The sequence below is a fragment of the Microcebus murinus genome, chromosome 2 (genome assembly GCF_040939455.1).
Source record: "Microcebus murinus isolate Inina chromosome 2, M.murinus_Inina_mat1.0, whole genome shotgun sequence".
Classification (NCBI taxonomy): Eukaryota; Metazoa; Chordata; class Mammalia; order Primates; family Cheirogaleidae; genus Microcebus; species Microcebus murinus.
Window position 1 is genome coordinate 68,756,419 of NC_134105.1, and position 19,786 is coordinate 68,776,204.

The 19,786-nt window shown below is 32.7% G+C and overlaps 1 protein-coding gene across 1 annotated transcript in view; it reads right to left on the reverse strand.

The window, feature by feature from the left end:
* The window catches only part of COL24A1 (collagen type XXIV alpha 1 chain), a 279,723-nt gene that overhangs the window by 163,384 nt on the left and 96,553 nt on the right, over positions 1 to 19,786 (reverse strand). The window contains exons 19-22 of the mRNA XM_076010342.1: positions 14,624 to 14,677; positions 9,381 to 9,434; positions 7,572 to 7,616; positions 3,018 to 3,071 (exon numbers count right to left, since the gene is read on the reverse strand). Coding sequence (XP_075866457.1) covers positions 3,018 to 3,071; positions 7,572 to 7,616; positions 9,381 to 9,434; positions 14,624 to 14,677 — 207 coding nt within the window. The remainder of the gene's footprint in view (positions 1 to 3,017; positions 3,072 to 7,571; positions 7,617 to 9,380; positions 9,435 to 14,623; positions 14,678 to 19,786) is intronic.

Consider the following 19,786-nt stretch of genomic DNA (forward strand, 5'->3'; position numbering starts at 1 on the left):
TCCCTTTCTAATGTAACTAAGTTATTCAAAATTCTATTATAGTATTTCTATGGAATGTGGTTTTTTCTCTATTTTCATTCAAATAGTAATAACCTATATTCTTAAATTACATTCTCCTATTTGTGACTTTTAACCACTTTTAAGATACTTGTATAGATAAGTTTTTTAAAAATAAAATATTTATTGAGGTGTACTCTGTAAAACACAGAGAGTGGTAGGCACTGTGAAAGATATTAAGAAGAATAAAAATGAAACCCTTGCCCACAGGGATGTTCTGTTTGCTCAGGTAGAACAGAAAGAATACCACAGATTAAGTACTACAGGAGCTCTATGAGCAGCCACCCTACCAGCCGGGTTAGCCAGACTGGCATCACTGAAGAAGCAACACATGTTCATAACCCCAGAACCATAATGTTGCAGTACATAAAGCTCTGAAAATCCAAAGTTTTTCACAACTCATTTGGTGGCATACTTGACCTAACCTGAATTTATTTGGCAGCAACACTTAATTTGATCTGAGTTCATGTATAGCCTTGATTTATTACAATTAATCTGAACATCCTTACATTTCACCACAGAAATATCAATGTACCTGAGTATTATGATCTGCTGTCCCACAGCCTGCTGGGAGTGTTAAGTAAAATACAGTCTATGCACCATGCTACTTTTCAAACAATCCAAACATTATTAATTTCAAATAATGCATTATGAAACTGTATTTGAGCTGGGCCCTGAGGAAAAGGTGATACACCAGTGATGAGACGGGGCCATTGTTAGTGGTGGGGGTTGCATGAGCAAAGGTATAGATTAATGACAGATAAAAGATTGAGTTTAGAGTACCACATGGACTGACTCTAACAGGAATGTACATTTTGCTTAGAGAAATAGGGAGTTAAACCATCAATTACTATCTACAAATTAATAATTTATTGCAGTGTGGAGTAGTAAGATTTTAAGACACTGAATGATACTATAGCCACTAATGATGCTTTCATTTAAAATGGGCTAGTCTGAATTTAAAGGTGATGTAAGTATAAAATACACATCAAATTTCAAAGACTTTGTACAAAAGAAGAATATAAAATACCTCAGTAATAATTTTAATATTGATTACATGTTACATATTTTGATATCTTGGGTTAAATATTATTAAATTAATTTTACCTGTTTCGTTTTGCTTCTTTTTTGTTTGTTTTTTATTTTTACTTTTTAATGTGGCTCACATCTGTGGTTAATATTATATTTTGATAGTACTGATTTTAAGCACTGAAGCCAAATAATCATCACAAGTAAAACTTTCAAAGTCTACACAAATTTTCATCTCAATTTTGGTATTCAGATAAATAGTGAAGAGTAATCCATTGTAGTACATTGTAATGCCTAGTTTTTGACAGCTCCTTACACAGCTTTCATAGAAAATTTATGGCAGGATAATATACAGATTATTTATTTTCTGTTATTTTTCCTTCCTTACCCATAAGTTGCCCCTCTCAAATTCCAAGAAGGAAGATGAACCCTTTGTGCTACTTAGTCTTATGGGAGGTTTGTGTTAATAGTCAGAAAGCAAAGTTGTTTGGAGATTATTTGCTTTCTTGCTTTAATTTTCAGAGAGCCTGAAGGTAAGAGGTGACTTGTCTCTGAGGACAGTGACAGAGAGTATATTTCCCCAGGACTAGGAAGAGAAAAAAGATCCTAGGGTTCTATGAAAGGTGGTGATCCTTAACCAACTCTCCCAGAGAGTACCAGGTCTGATTGTTATGATACACTGAAACACAAATCTCAGTGGCAGCTAGGGAGGAATAAACATTAGAGAACTTCCTCTATTTACTGAGTAACATGGAAGCCACCTAGATTCTGGTGTGATTCTAGAGAGAAGGCAGGATATAAATAATGACTGAGATTCAGTTTCTTGCCAGTTTTACTGGATGGTAGCTCACAGGTGGATTGCCTAGAGCTATATGGCAATACAGGGATTAATCCCAGTAAAGCAAAATTGATTAAGCTGTCTGTTTATAAAATTCTTCTATTTTTGAAGAGCTTTTGTATATGATTTGAGAAAGAATCAGGTATACATATTCCTCAAGGATAATTTCAACCATAGACATGCTGCTATATTAAAAAATACTTTAGCTCATATTTCTTTATTTATCTTGAAAAGTGTTTAGCTTTTCCTTAGATTCCAGTATCATAAAAATAATGTTTGCTATAAAGAACTCCAGCTTTAGGAAAATTAGCAATAGTGCTGTGACTTTTTTCAATTCTTAGTTAAATTTTAAATTTGCAAAAATTATCAATTCTTATAAGCTAGTTTGTTTCAGGCCTTAATGCTGTCTATATACATTAAACCATGGGATTACTTTATATTTATTGGTGTTATAAAAAAATCAGTCAAACCTTGGAAATAAAGCAAAAAGTGGGTGATACATCTTTTCAGTGTCATAAAGTGATGAAATCTACCCAATGATTACCTAGGGAACACACGTAGCTAGACTCGATGTTTACTTGTGATTAAGAGCCCCAGACTTAGTAAAGTTATATTAACTTGTAGATTTCTGCCCAATAGAATAGATAACTATTGAAATTATAGTTTACTGCCCTGTATCTAACCTAAAAATCTTATCCTAACATTTCTTTATTCAATTCAATATACAAATATTTAGTTATAGACACAGTCATAGATATACAGGTTGAGCATCCCAAATCTGAAAATCCAGAAGCTAAAAACTTTTTGAGCACTAACATGACATTCAAAAGCAATGCTCATTGGAGCATTTTGGATTTCAGATATTTGAATTTGAGATCCTCAGTTGGTAAGTACTATTATAAATAATGCAAGTATTCTCAAGTCCAAAAAATCTAAAATCAGAAACACTTCTGGTTCCATGCATTTCACATAAGGGATACTTAATCTGTATATAGGCAGATATAAATATATAGATTCTCAATTGTATAAAAGTCAGAATTTTATCTTTTTAACGATTATACTTTAAAACTGATAATAAAGTCAGTTGCTTTACCTTTAAGCCTTCTGGTCCTGGTTCACCTGCATATCCCTTTTGACCTGGTTTTCCCTAGAAGAGAAGAGAATAAAAGAAAAAAAAGATATGTTTAGTCATGCTCATTTTTGAAAGTTTCCTAAGGTTTATGAAATTTAGAGTATTCGTATAAAATGAAATTATTTGATTAATAAGAAATTAATTAATATTGATATTAATTATTGATTAATAAGAAATTATTTGATAAATGTTTTTTATCATATTCATTAGCCATTCATTCTACAACTATTTGACTATCTACTATGTGCCATGCAGAGTTCTAGGTGCTGAGGATCGAGGAGTACACTAAACATACCTGCCCTCATAGAGCTTGTATTTTAGTGGGGATAACAAGACTTTTAAAAATAAGTAAAATACATAGCATGTTAGGTAGTGCTAATATGAAGGACAACAAATTAAGCAGGGAAGAGAGATATAAACTGCTGTGAGAATTTTGTTGAAAGTTTTCATAAGATTTCCAGGGAAGAAGACCTCACTGAAAAGGTGGCATCTGAGTAGACAGATAAAGAAAGGGACAGATTATGTGGCTATCTGAAGGGATAGTATTCCAGGTACAGAGAAAGAGCAGGTGCAAAGGCACTACTCCTGGGATGCACGTGGTGTGTTGGAGGAACTATGAGCTGGAGAAGAATTAAGAGAAGAGAAGAGTAGTAAGGAGATGAGGTCAAAGTAAGGAAAGAGGGCTGGGAAGTCAGATCAATTGGGAGTTACAGTAAGGGCTCTGGCTTTCATTCTGAGACAGGAAGGCTTAGACAAGCTTTGACAAGAAAACTGTTAAGCTCTACGTTTTAACAGAATCACTTTGATGTAAGTACAGAAGCAGGGGGTCCGAATAACAGTCTGAGTAATCCAAATAATATATTATGGTGGTGTAGATCAGGGTGGTAGTAGAGGAGGCTCTGAAAAGTGGTAAGATTCTGGACAAAGTTTGAAGGTAGAGCCTTCAGGAACAGCTGGTAGGTTATTTGTGAGATACAGGAGAAATAGAAGAGTCAAGAATGATTTCAAGATTTTTAGTCTGAGTAATTGAACAGATTAAATGAGGAAGGCTAAACAGAACAGATTTAGAGAGTAAGTTAGAAGCTAAGTTTTGGACATTTTAGTTTCATATGCTTGTTAGGCATCTAAGTGGAGAGATACTGTGGTAGTTATAACAAATCCAGAGTTCAGCAGATAGAAGGTTCTGATCTGAAGTTATACTTTTTGAAATCAATAGCATTTTGGTGGTATTTAAAGCCATAAGACCAGAGAGCTCATCTAGGCAGTGAGGGTAGACAGAAATGATAAGAAGGTCACAGACCAAGTCTTGGGGCATTTCAACATTGAAAATTTGAAGACATGAGGAAAATATGAAATTTGATACTAGAGAGTTAGGAGGAAAGTCATGCAAGTGGAGAAATTGTTTCCAAGGAGGGTGATATTGTCAAATTCTGAGTGCATGAGTGCTGGATAATATGAGGATTATGAGGACTGAGAAATTACCACTTGATTCAGCAACACAGAGCCCACTGATGACCTTTGCAAGATCATTTGTGTTAGAGTGCTAGGGACAAAAGTGATTTAAACACATAGAGAGAAGAGAAAAATGGGAAAGAGCATGTATAGAAAACACGTTTGAGGAGTTTTACTGAAAAAGCCAAGGAATGAAAAAAGGTAATACCTGGAAGGAAAAGTGGGGTCAATACAAGTTTTGTTTTTGTTTTTAAGATGGAAGAAATAATACCATGTTTATATGCTGATAGGATGATCCAATAGAGAGAAAAGAATTAATATACAGGAGACAGAGGAGAGACCTTCAGGACCAATGTTCTTGAGTACACAAGAGAACAAGGCATGTAGTAAACAAGTGGAAGTTTAGACTTTAACTAAAAAGATGGCCTATTTATCCACAATAACAGGAGAGAAGGCAGAGTAGTAACTGGGCATAAAAGGAGGAGGGTAGATGCAATGACAGAAAATTGTGAAAGTTCTCTTTTGACTACTTCAATCTTCTCAGGGAAGTAGGAAGCAAGGTAAAGGTTCAGAAAGAGGATGAGAAAAAAGTCAATGGAGTTTGAAGAGAGAAAAAGTTAGAAATAATTTAGAAAAGTAAAAGAATAAATGGATATGAAGAGAGAATTCAGAATGTAATCAAAGGGATAATTATAATGTCTTAAACAGGATTAGGAGGAATATGGAGTCTAGAGGGAGATAAGGAAGAATGGAAAAGTGACAGGATTAATGGATTGAAATTCCTATTGGGGCTGTTAGATTGAATTATAAGAGAAAATATATTACAAAGAAAGATGATGGTGGTTGGGGAGTGGATAAGATCACTGGAGGAGAGAAAGTCAATACCCTGGATATTGGCTGTATTAACCTATACTGTATTAATATCAGTCAACTGCTATCTTATTATAAGATATTTGACTAGGGAGATCCCTATGCCTCAACCAATATGGGTGACAAACTAAAATCTATGAGGAAAAAAGAGGTGGGGAAAGACTGCTACATAGAACACTAATTAATAGTATCTACCAGGCATTATATATTTGGATTTTACTATTGTTGTCTGTTAAATACTCTCATACTTTTCCTTCTTAAAATACAGTGAAACAAAACAATCCTCTGGATCTCATTCTGCTTTGACCATATACAAAAGCTTTAGCAACTTAAAATTATATTTAGGACTTCTAGCCAAAAAATTCTAACTTTTGCTTCTGCCTTGTGGAAATTATCTAATGGTTTTCTACCAAGCATGAAACAGAGCAGAGAATTGAAAATCATCCTATTTTTGTTACACATCATTTTTTCTCTAATTAATTTGGTGAGATAGGATAAGAAATCTAATTAAGAGTCAAAATTATTGGATCTGTCTATGATATTTACAAAATAATTTCAGTAATCTATTTTTATTTACATTGGTTGGAAAGAGCCTTTGTGAGAATATTCATTTCATGTTTAACAGCATAGAATTCAGACACTACAGTATTTTAAAAAATAGCTATACATCATATCTACATTATGGAAAGAATCTCATTTGAATCTGGCATCAGCACATTTATAATTTCTTTGAAATCAAGTAATTCAGAGCATTACTAATAGAGTTATAATTTTTGTTCCTATTTAAATTCTATCATATTAGATTGATTTTGAGAATGCTATGCTTAAACATGTAATATTGAAACCTTATTTATACATCTAAAAAATGGGGGCAATATCTTTTACAGTTGTTTTAGGATAAGAGATGATTTATATGATACATTTGTAGCAAATCCAGGCCCCAAACTGATTCAACCAACTGTAGAAAGAATAATAATAAACAAATAATAAATATAAAAGCTGAGTAGACAATAGGTGAGTACGGTTCTCCTATTTTCCAGGGGCAATAAGTTGATTTTAAATAAAATTGATTTCACTGGGCTCAAATAACACTTTTTCTGTTATATAACTCTCCTTGAAAAACATAAAATAAAAATTCTTTTTCTTTCAATGGGATAGTCACAATATATGTGCTAGTGGGGTAAAGATGCAAAAGAAATAATTATTATCACTTTAAATTTGAAAATGTTTTAAGAATCAGCACTTTATGTATTATGTTCTCAAGAAAAGAGAATGAGATATGTTTCATGTGAATCTAAGCCCTCTTAAAGTAAATGTAACACATATACTTTAATTATTTCATGATAATATAAACTTTGGTCATAATACCAAAAATGCTTTAAGAATTCATTTCAGAACCTGAAAGCAAATAATTCATATATAACCACATGGTATTATCTGATGAAATTGGCATAAAATTCATATTATTAGCTTTTTATAATTTTACTAACACACTTAGAAAACAGAAATTTCCAGAATATGAATAAAATGGCTAAAGTATTTAGCTCCCTATTATATTTTGAGAAATTTATAAATAATTTGCACAAATTACTAGGACTAAAAGACCACTGAACAAAACAAGTAAATATGTTAATAGGAGTAATATCATTCAAAATATCCCTGAGAATTCTAGTTATTGGCCTATTTTATCTTTGGAGGTTTTACAGCTATAGTTTGTTTTAATTTTTGTCTTTTGCTGTAATTTAGAATTTTATGCTATTAAAAATATTTACAGGCCGGGCATTGTGGCTCACGTCTGTAATCCTAACACTCTGGGAGGCTGTGACGGGCAGATCGTTTGAGTTCAGGAGTTCCAGACCAGCCTGAGCAAGAGCGAGACCCTGTCTCTACTAAAAAAATAGAAAGAAATTAGCTGGGAAATTAAAAAAAAAAAATATATATATATATTTATATATATAAATTTATATATATAAATTAGCCGGGCATGGTGGCACATGCCTGTAGTCCCAGCTACTCGGGAGGCTGAAACAGGAGGATCGCTTGAGCTCAGGAGTTTGAGGTTGCTGTGAGCTAGGCTGACTCCACGGCACTCTAGCCCAGTCAACAGAGAGACTGTCTCAAAAAAAAATTTTTTTTACAGAACAGCTGATTTCAAGAGAAGCATATGTGGAAAATTATTTATATCATACTTACTCTTGGCCCCAGTTCTCCAAAGGGTCCAATTGGTCCTTCTTCTCCCTTAAAAAAAATGAGAATAGATTATGGCCTAAAACAAGTCTTTAAAAATGTAAACCCTTATTTTCTCTATTTGTTATGAAGTGTGAAGCTTGTTCTGAGATGTGATGAAAATAATGCTGCAATCTTCTCGTATTTTAGAACTGTATCACCCCATGCTACTTTTTTGTTTGATAACCCCACGTCTACCTAAGAGGAACATGTATTAATATTATTGAGTTATTTGTTTAATTTTTATTTTTAATTATTATGGGCACATAATAATTCTATATATTATGGGGTACATGTGATTTTTGATACAGGTATACATTGTAAAATGATCAAACCAGGGTAATTGAGATATCTGTCACCTCAAGAATTCATTATTTCTTTGTGTTGGGAATATTCCAATTCTTTTTTGGTTTTTAAAAGATATGATAAATTATTTTTAACTATACTCACCTTGTTGTGCTACCAAATACTAGATCTTATTTACCTTATTCATTCTATCCAACTGTATTTGTGTACCCTAGCCACTCCCACTTTATTCCCCCGATCATCCTACCTTTCCCAACCTCTGGTAATAGTCAATCTGTTCTCTATGTCCATGATTTCAATTTTTAAAATTTTTGGCTCCCACATGTGAGTGATAACATGTTACATTTGTCCTATGCTTGGCTTATTTCACTTAACATAATATCTTCCAGTTCCATCAGTGTTGTTGCAAATGATAAGGTTTCGTTTATGATTGAATCAATTTTCCATTGTATATATGTATCACATTGATAGATGATACAAGATATATACAGAATATTGTGAGTGGAGAAGAGTGAAAGTGATTAGGGTATCATAAACCAGGATGATGAATCACTGAGAGTGCTAGTTACAGATAATCTTTAATTTCTTGGGATTAGTATTTCTCTGACACAGTGAGGAACTGGACTAATTTCCTAACAAAAGAAAATAAATATACATTGGTAAATTAAAAATTTACTTATATAGATTATGTTTGCTGTAGGTACAGTTTGATACTTCTTTCTTTCAATAACTATGTATTTGAGATTCAGTTCTCTCTTAAACTCTAGAAATACAAAGATATATCAAATCCCATCTAATGGAAGCTAATGTCTACAGCTTATTTTTGACTAATTTATAGGTTCAATATTCTTAGGGTTAAATCAGCTATAATGTCATAAAATATAAAAATTTGGTATATTCTTGTTAGGATTAAAAACTATATGGTGAGACACAAAAATGAACTTTTATCCATTATTTCTAAGACAATAAAAATGTAATAAATGTTTTCACTTCATTTAAAGACATATTTACTAAATATACTGATTTATCTTTACATAAATAGTTAATGTTACCACATCTGAACAACATATATAGACCTTGCTAGAATCATAGCGTATCTTATTCATTTGATAAACACATTCCTTAATTCATAGTTATATTAAAATATAATTTATTGGGTCACTAATATAAAATAGTCACAAATAGTAAATGTAAGTTCTAGTACATATGAGTGAGACTATGGGTTCATATTCTTCAGATATTCCATTGGGGACCACTGACATAAATCACTTAATGAATTCAGAACACTGAAAAATGATTCCAAATATCCTATAATGGCCAATATAAAATGGTAACTCAAAATTCTCGATAGCAAAAATTGTCCACACTAGTATAATGGTTGCTTTAAGCCAAAATTAAAGCCCCATAATTAATAAAAAGGGAAAATTTAAATTAACAACCTAGCTGACTGGATATTCATTTCCTCCATACCTGAGTTCCTTTGAGACCAGGAGGTCCAGGAGGCCCTCTGTTTCCAAGGAGTCCCTATAAAACCAATATAAGAACACACAATAAAAATTCTAGATCAATTGACATTTTGATCAGTCAGAATTAATCTGGAAAAGGGCAATACTAATAGGCATCATGCATTTCCCATTAAAAAGTTACCAAAATAGGGGTAGGAAGATAGATGAGTGGAAAACCACAGGGCTCCAAAACATTGGGAAATAGAATAAATTTATTTTTAAATAGTATATTAATGTTCAAATAATCTGCTTGGTATGCTATTCTTCAACCTCCAAACAACTTTTCAGAAAAAGTATTTCTAACTTTAAAGTAATGGGTCCAATTGTTAATCTGGTAATAGTATAATACATATATAATAGTGTGTCCACAAAATCCGAAAACAGATGAAAGGGATAAATAGTGTTTAATATCTGTGAAGAGACCAGCAGAGTCTGGAACTCATTACTTGTTAGTTGAATAATTCACTAGTTCTTCATTACTCATTAGTTGAAGAACAAAATGTTATTTTCAAGACAAGATGGTAAAAAGAGAAGGGCAATTTGCAGAAGAAAATGACAGTATGAATTGGGCCAGGAATTTCAAGTCTATAAAAAATATTTTGTTAACCAAAATACAAGTTGTTAAAAATTAATTGCTCTTTGGATGAAAACCTGTTCCAAGTAACTATTTAAAAAATTTCCTAATTCAGAAACACCCTACAACATGTATTTAACATGGCAACATTATATCCAATGTAGTGTTAATATTCAAAATACATAAGGAACTCCTATAATTCAATAGCAAAAAACCTAAATAAGACAATTAAAAAATGGCAAAAAGATTTCTAGGTATTTATCCAAAGAAACTGAAAACAAGATCTCAAAGAGATATGTGTACTCCTATGTTCACTGCAGCTTTATTCACAATAGCCAAGAGGTGTAAACAACCTAAATGTCCATTGACAGATGAATAAAGAAAATGTGGTATATTACTGAGCTATAAAAAAGAAAATCTTGTCATACGCTGCAAGATGAGTGAATCCTGAAGACATCATGCTAAGTGAAATAAGCTAGTCACAGAACAAATAATGCATGATTCCACTTACGGAGGTATCTAAAGCAATCAAACTTAAAGAGGCAGAAATTGGAATAGTGGTTGCTAGGGGCTGGGAGGAAGGGGCAATGAGGAGTTGCTGTTCTATAGACATAGAATTTCAGGCATGCAAGATGGAAAAGTTCTAGAGATCTTTTGTATATGTGCATACATTTTAAGTGTTATAATACTGTACACTAAAAAATTTAAGACAGTAGATTTCAAGTTATGCATTTTTTACCACAATTAAAAAAAAAAAATCTCCCATGGGCTTGTTAGTATTCAAACTCTTCTACTTTATAGTTAAGATCTGTTGCAATCCACGTCCTGCTTTTTTCTTTTTTCAGTCAGGGAGGTTTACTTTTGCCCTCCATTCCGGTGTTCATTTTGTACCTGTTACATGGAATGTCTCATCCCTTGGCTCCACTTGGCCAAATCCAACCTATCCAACTTAAATCCCAATTTCTCTATTAAGTCTCCCCGAAAAATGGCCACACAGATTATTCTCTCCTCTGAACTTACTACTCACTTATATGAATTTTAACTGTTTAAAAGTGTTCAAGTTTCAGAGGATTACAAAGTTCCTAGTAGACAGAAGATCAAGTTTTAATTTTGATTACAAGTCACAGTACACTGCCCATTGTACAAACTCAATAAATATTTCTCAGCTAACTAAATGCTGCCTGGAGAATAAAATGGTTTATATTAATATAAGAAATCTGTGTATAAAATCTTGATACAACACACAGAATGTAAATCTTCAGGGCTAGGTCGAGGTAATTAAAAAACGGCAAACTCTAAACTCTATTTAGAGTTAGCATCTTCCTCTTACCAAGTTACCTCACCTCTATACAGATAAATACATGACATATTGTAATAATTCAGTGCAAGAACTATTTCCACATATTATGCAACATAATCTCACATATAGTAAGCATTCTCTAAAACCTTATCAGAGCTGTTACACAAGAGACAATAAAAGCATGTTTTAACATTTCTAATTCCATAGCTGTAGTAAAAACATAAGCCTTTATAGCAACAAATAAATTATTCCTCTGTTTACTGGAGAACAGAGAATATTTATTGGGTATTCTTACTTTCTGCAGTAAGCAGCAAAGGATGTGGTTTTGCTAATGTTACAGGATTTCTGAAAGCAGACTGCCAAATTGGGTAGCTCTCAAGAAGGCTTACTGAAGAGTTTAGTATCTTCATACAAATATACATGCACATACAACTCTATAATCAATAGAACCATAATTAACACAAGTTTCCAATCTTACTTTGAGAGTTTTAGTGAACTGGCAGAAAATGAACAGAAAATAAAAGGCTTCTTTAGAGCTGTGCCAAATTGCTCTGGAAAGGACCCAATGTGTCTGCAAATAGGGTAACCATGTATTTCAAAGACAGTACACATGATTTTCTTGATGACCACATTGCACAGCCTCAACAGAGCTTTAGTAATTTACATTATCCCTTCTTTCCAAACAAGACATGTATATAAAAATAAAGGAAGTTGTAAGGTGCTTCTATGATACAGTATACACAGCTGAAGAAACATATCGTGTTAACAAGGTCAGTATGTTGGGCTCCATTTTTTCCCCTCTATTTCTAGAAATAATTTCAAGGCAAATGAGAAAGATCAAGAGAGACATTAACAGATACTTCTCAACCTACAAAACATAAATTTATAGGCTTAGTTTCTTATTCTTTTGATAAAATGATCCATTCTAAAACATTCTTTTAAAATTCAGTGATGTGTATAAAATCAACTACTCTTACGTTGTTGGTACTGATGATTCTACAAACTCATGTTTATTGAATACATTTAGATAAAGTAAATCACAAAGTAATTATTATCCATTGGAAATTCAACAATTAGTGTTCATTAAAATGTCTAGCTCTCCAGTCTTTCGCCCCACTTTTAACATTCTAACTTTAAAATTAAAAGAAATAGTGAGAAGGAAGTTTTAAAGATCACTACTGTAATAATATTAAAGAGGTCAGTTGGCTTTCTTAATTTCTGATATTTTCATTTATAAAATTGCAAGATAAACAAAATCTCTAAGCTGAAAGAATTTTGAAAGCTATCTGGTTCTTCACCTCATCTGAAGGTATGCTTTTGGAAGAGAGATGTTAGGTATGGCTATATAACTACAGAGTTATAGAGAGAGGGTTAGGTCATAAAGAACCTTGTATAAAAAGTAAAGAAGTATAAAGCCTTAACCTGGAGGCTGTGGAGATCCCTGAGGACTTAAGCACAAGAGTGAGATGACTAGATCCATACTTTACAAAGATTATTCCATCAGCAGCTTGAAGGTAGATTTGAAGAAATGCCAGACTGGAGGCAGGAAGAACAACTGGAGAACTATTACACTAATCCTGATGAAAAGTAAAGAGGATCTAAATTACAACATTGGTGATCAGAATGATTTTTAAGGGCAAAGGGGAAATTTGGAGTCAAAGGAGAGATTAGGATAAAGGTGATAATTGATGGCATGAGGTTGTTCAGGAGTCAGGAGAGGATTTGATGCAAAACACATGTCTGCCTTGAACAGGCAGAGGAATATTTCTATGGAAATAGGAAAAAGGAGAGATCACTGTATATTGGGACAAGTTTGTAGGTCGCAGGTATAATATAGGACACTCAGCTAAATCTGAAATTCAGATAAGTAACAAATAACTTTTAGGATAAATATTCTCCATCTCATCACAAGTTTCCTTTTCCTGAATGCTATACATTCCACTTATCTGCTTCACAAATTCCTACTCAATTCATCAGCTCAAGTGCTACCTTCTTCCCCACCCTGTACTCTCACAGTAATATATATTATATTTATTCATTTTGATTATTATAAAGGTTTTCCTGCACATTGTTCTCCAGATTATAAGTTTCTTGAAAGTAGGAATCTGTGTAGCCTTAGAGTCTAACACAGGGCTATCACATAAGAGGTAGCCAATATCTGCTGAATGAATCAATGTCTTATTTCAGATCTTTATTATTTGTTGCCTATTTTTTTCTAGTTTATCTCCCTACCTGCAACTTTTTTCCTCTTTAAACCATCCTCCATACTGACAAAAAAGTATCTTTTAAAAATATAAACCATCTAATACATTTTCCTATTTGAATATCTTTGATTACTTCATGATGCCCACAGGATAAAGTAGCAGCTCTTCAGCATGGTACTGAATATTCTGCACATTGAATCCTGAAACTAAGTGGTTAAAAGCTCAGACTTTGAAATCATACCTGGGTTAAAATCCTGGCTATACGACTAATAGTTATATGACTTTGAGTGAATAACTTTATCATCTGTAAAATGGGAATAACTACCTCAATGCTGCTGTGAAAATTAAATGAGATAATATTTGTAAAACATTTACTCAAGTACTATACTACTTTACACTATAGTACACTAACATGCTATAGCTATTACTAAATCCTTCCCAGCTTCATCTCTTATCACTTCCTCTCTTTTTACTCACATTGATACCTTCCACAGCAGCTACACTTCATAACTTGCCAAATCTCCAAACTTCAGGCTATTTCATTCTTGCAAGTAATTATTCACAAGGCTTTATTTGTTTATAATGCCTATACCACATCAGCCTGCATGACAAAGCTTGGTATTTAAAATTTTGCTATGGATAATTCCTAGTATACATAGAGAATAGTAAAGAAAGTTTAAAATGCTTAGCTTTCTTCAGGCATTTTGTGCTCTGTAAAGGTTCCAGGACACCATGGGCTTTCTTTTATTTTAATTAATGAATATTCTATGAGACCTATAGGGTTTTAGTGGTCAGATGATTCTCATCCATTTATTTATTCTCAGCCGTTAAAAATCTCAGCCATTTATATACTATGGCTTTTAGAATTGGGTTTTTTCCCCATCTCTTCTAAGAAATCCTTTTTGTGAAATTTATATGCTTTGCAAATATTTTTACCCTAATCTAAGTCCATACCAAACCATGAAAATAATTTTCGATTAACTGAACCTTGAAAAAAGTTTGTTAAATGTATCTGAGACAGCAAAATGATACTCTTAAATGTTCTGATATTCCTAAAATTTTTTCCATTCACTGAGAATCCAGATTAAAAAATTCAAGATATCTATAATTCTTTAGTCTCTCTCTTTTACCTTTGGTCCTTCGGGGCCGTTTTGTCCAGGAATTCCAATATCTCCTGGAAAACCCTAGGGAATATAAAATTGTAGAGTTTACTCCATAGAAAATTATTTTAAATCTCTTAAACATATAAAAATTCCCTTTACCTTTCTTTCATGCCCAGTTAAAACAATTTATACCCCCCAAAATTCTATATTAAAGATTAGTTACATTAGGCAGTTGTTTTACATTGGAATACAATACTTATAAAGTGTACTAAAACAGAATTTACTTCTTCAGTTGTGCACAAACAATTTTCAGATATAACGAAAGTCCTCTAGTTCAGTATAAGAGTGGAATTCTTATTCAGAAATTATCCATAACTTGATACAAGTCAAAAAGGTGACATGTTGTGACATGTTTCAATGTTATATGGGACACAGGGCCACCAAAGATTAGGGAGTGTACTTTGTTAGACTCATAGTTTACTAAATACACATCAACTTAAAGATTTTTGTTAGGTAGAGATGCAAATCAACTTCTGTCTGATAAAAAAAAATAATCCCAAGAGTTATGGCTTAATATACAGTTTAATCAGCTTTGTATCTCACTCAACTATATTATCCTAACATTCCAATATTTAATTGTCTATAAATACTTAGTTTCTCAAACGTTCTTTGAACTCAACATCTTACTGGTTCCATCATTAATTATTAATAGTAAGTTAAATAAAATCTGTAACACATGTTTAGTTTATATTTTCAGGATAATCATGATTTTACCTTTTTGGAAACTACACTAGCAGTCTAAAACAGTTGGCTCAAGAAATAGAAATTGACCACAGTACTAAATAAAATCTGTGCTGGGAAAGGGCCTAGAATATTTCTCTAAAATGATTAGATTAAAATTTTTGCTAAAATAATAGATTAGAATGTGATTCATCAAGACAAATTTCGATAATGATAATAAGCTAATAGTTGTGGTGTTTCTACTGTATTAAAATTGTCACAGATAAAACTGTTTCAATGTTTTCCATTAACATAGACAAAGAACAGAAAAGAAAGAAGCATCTTTAAAAATAAAGAAGGCTGCAATTAAAATATGCATGTCAGCAAGAAAAAGTAGTTTAATAGGGGGATAAATATGAAAGAAATAAAAATTCCACTAAATAATATGGAACAGCAAAAATGATTCTGGGATACTTGCTCCAGAAAGAAAAATAAGCAAGTGATACCAACTCATCCAGTCTGGATTAAGACAGAAATGCCTTGACTTGGATTTAAAACCTGCATCCTGTGAAGAAAAATATAACTTGGAGACATTTCTGACAAAAGGAAAAGCAGTAGTAACAGAAAGAGTGATCACAGGATCTACCAGATTTCTGGAATGTTCTGGAACAGTTTAGTACATATATGTTTAATACAGACTTGTTGATTGCTTTACTAATTGAAGGGTGTCAGGTTCACCTATGTTAATATTTGTATATATGACCATTTAAAAAATATTATTCTTTTCCTGATAATTTCATATGCTTTCCCTAGAACACATTCTTTGATAGTATGCTTAGTGTGTGCGTGGTGGAGAATCCTTGTGGACTTGAATCAAGACATGCTGTGCTAGTTCCTGTTGTGATAGTAGCTAGTTGATCAAAATTGAACTCATTATGTTCCCTGTTATGCTGCTGCCACTTCCTGTGTTCTCTATTTGAGTGAATGTTACCTCAATCAACCAGTTTCCAAGCCAAAAAACTGTCCATCACCTTTGAATATTTCTTTTTCCCTCCTCATCACCACCACCACCACTACCACCTTCCCATCATTAACTAAGCCTGTCCATTCCACCTCCTAATTCCCTGTCAATCTGAGCCACTTTTCTCTATGCCTGTCTCCACTACCCTAGGGCAGGCAAGTCCTTATCCCTAGCCTCAAACTACTTTTCTTGCTTTTATTCATGTTCCCATCCCCTATACAATGCATTTTTCACTCTGTAGCTACACTGATTATTCTATGCAAATCTGATCATGCTACTTTGTCACTGGCTTTAGAATAAAATCTAAATTCCTTAACACATGGTTTACAGGGAGTTTTCATTCCAGTCACTGAACAATTTTCATACTCTGAAGATATACATTTTCTTTTACTTCCGGCATTTTGCACATTTTGAGTTGGCCAACTAATTTATTTCTATTTTTAGTAGACATGGGGTCTCGCTCTTGCTTAGGTTGGTTTCGGACTCCTGGCCTTGAGTGATCCTCCTGCCTCGCCCTCCCAGAGTGTTAGGATTACAGGCGTGAGCCACCACACCTGGCCACTTTGTATGGATTTGAAAACCTTAAGAAAGAAAATAGAATGTATTCATCTAAGGACTCTCCAGATAAAATCAGTGGAAATCAGATTTTGGCTTGTTTTAGAGGTAAATAGCATGTTAAATTATAATAATAGCTTCACAACAAAGTATATATTTTGGAAAATTCAAATTTTCTGATATTTTGTAAGGTAGCTTTAAAATATTCTGTTGTTACCTATAAGAGTGACACTTAACTCTCATGAAAAATTTCTAATTCTCATTGATTTGTATAACATTGTGCTTTAAATACATAAGAACATCATATAGTTTGGCCTATATTTATTTTCTGAGTAGTTTATAAGCCTGAACAAAGTAAAGATGACTATAGACCTTGGAAAAACAGTCATTACAAAACATAAAATTAATAAAGGCAACATGTAAATCATGAATTCCTAGAGGCAAAGTTATGCAGAACTTAGTCTCGTGTTGTGCATACACTACATTCAATAAACATTTGATGGCCTATTTTGATGACCAAATTAAAAATGAACTCTATCTGAATAATTGTATTTTTAACTATGTAGTTTCAAAAGTTATCCTTTGGTGAAAAACAAAAAACTAGCATAGCTTCTATAGATAGGATTAAAATCTTACATATTCAAATAAGAAAGAAAGCATCCAGAGGGAGCAAGGTTCTATAAGGGGAATAATTTGGTTTGAGACAGGGATTCAGAATACAGTTATAAAATTTTGTCCTCTAGTACTTGTGGAAGGACATGTCATGCCAGTAATATGGTGAGTCCAAGTAGGAAAGTAATAAAGATTAAAATGACTTTTTCTGAATGAGAATAATCCATCCAAAAATTTGTGCCAAAAATATTTTAAGAGGCAAAAGTAATAACTTCATTTTGCTAGTACACTATTGAAATAAAGTTTAGCATAGAGAAGCATGTAAACTACAAATGAAGGAATTCTTCTGTCTTCTGAAAAAACCACAAACAGACAATATAAGCATTTGGAAAATGCAAAATAAAGAATCCGTCTACGTATCTGGCTCTCTTTCATTCTCTTTTGCTGTTTTAGATCTAAAAATCCATCAAAAACAGGTTTTTTTTTATTATGACACTGTTGAAAAATGTGCAATTATTACATTCATATATTTTCCATTTTGTTTATATACTTGAGCAGAAAATATAACATAACTGAATTCCTAAAAACTCAGCAGTATCCTAAAAACTGTGCAGATAAAGTCCACAAAACAACAAAGACAATAAAATTCCTTATGATACAACATATATTCTCTGATTCAAATAAGACTTTGTTTAGCTGGTTATCACAGTATCTTTGAAATCACTTTTAAAGCAACTTACAGAGTTAATTGAGAACTCAACTTTTATTCCTCTGAAATCTACACAAAACTATAGGAAACTAATAATTTTAAAATAAAATATTGTGATCATTATTTGATATTTAGCTTGGATAATTCATAGTGACAAAATACAGATTCCCCCATGGTATCCTGGGGAGGATGGGCGAAAGAGAGACAGAAAAGAAGGATTACAAAGGCAAACAAAGGAAATTTTGGGGTTTGATGAACATATTTAGTATCTTGATTTTGGTGATAGTTTCATGATTTATATATGCCAAAAATTACCAAATTGTACAATTTAAATATATTTTCAGTTTGTTATATGTTAATTATACCTCAATAAGATTGAAACCAAAAAAAGGTCATTGGTACTGGGTGTTTTAGATAACCATTCCTTCTTAGTAGGCAACAGTTAGTAATGATTTGAAGATCTCTAGAGAGAAAATAGAATTTATTCATCGAACTTGTCACCAGATAAAAATCAGTGAAGCTCAGATTTTGAATTGTTTTGGAGATAACAGCATAGCCATTCATTGATACATATACCTGGATAAGTATATTTTTGGTACTAAGTATCTACATACTCATTTAGAATTCTTAATCAATGCTTTAATTAAAGAATATCAGTTCACTTGTTTAACACATAGTTACTCTATAATCAGGTACTGTCCTTGGCATTGATCTTACACTAGAGAACAACAAAAAACATTATCTAGCTTGATTGACTGTATATTCTGGAGACTCTTCATTTTAAAGATTCTCTCCCTTTCAGCGTGTATATGTTTGTGGTGGGGAGTGGGAAGTTAAGTGATTACAAAAGCAGATTTATACTGTAATAAAGAATTGGCATGTATCGATTACTACGGTCCACATCCCAGTTTCTAGATGTGGGCATATGACTCAAACCTTGCTAATTACAGTATTCCAGTCCATGGCTATTGTGATTGATTTAAGGATGATAGTATGATCCAAGCTGAAGTTCTCCTAAGAGTTCTTGCTGGAGACATAAGGAAAAAAGAGTGCTTTCTTTTTGCTAAGATTCCTAACTCTTAGGGCAATATAAGCCTAGTGTTATAAATGATCAACTTTTCCAACTTTTCCAATGTGTTCCTGTGAACAAAGCCAACAGGGATAAGCCTGGCTAAGAGTTAGAGAGTGCCTTTGTTTTATTCACTGAGTTCCTATATTCAGCCAAACTTTTAGGCACATTGCTCTGCCTGATTTCCTGATTATATTAGACAATCTTGATTTTTTTTTTTTTGCTTAAAACTGTTTGAGTTAGGTTTCTATCACATTCAATGGAAAAAAACCTAACTAAAACATTGAATTATTTGCAGTTCTTTATATACACTTTGCTTCTGCATACATCTGTGTTTTTACAAATGCTGTTCCTTTTGGCTGGAATGTCCTTGACATTTTGTTTCTGCTTCAGAGATCTCTGCTAATTCTTCAAGTTGCGGTTCAAACAGCCATGTTTCTTGGCAGTGTTCCTTAACTCCCTGCCCAGCTTCCTTCATTATGTAACTTGTTACCAACTCAAATG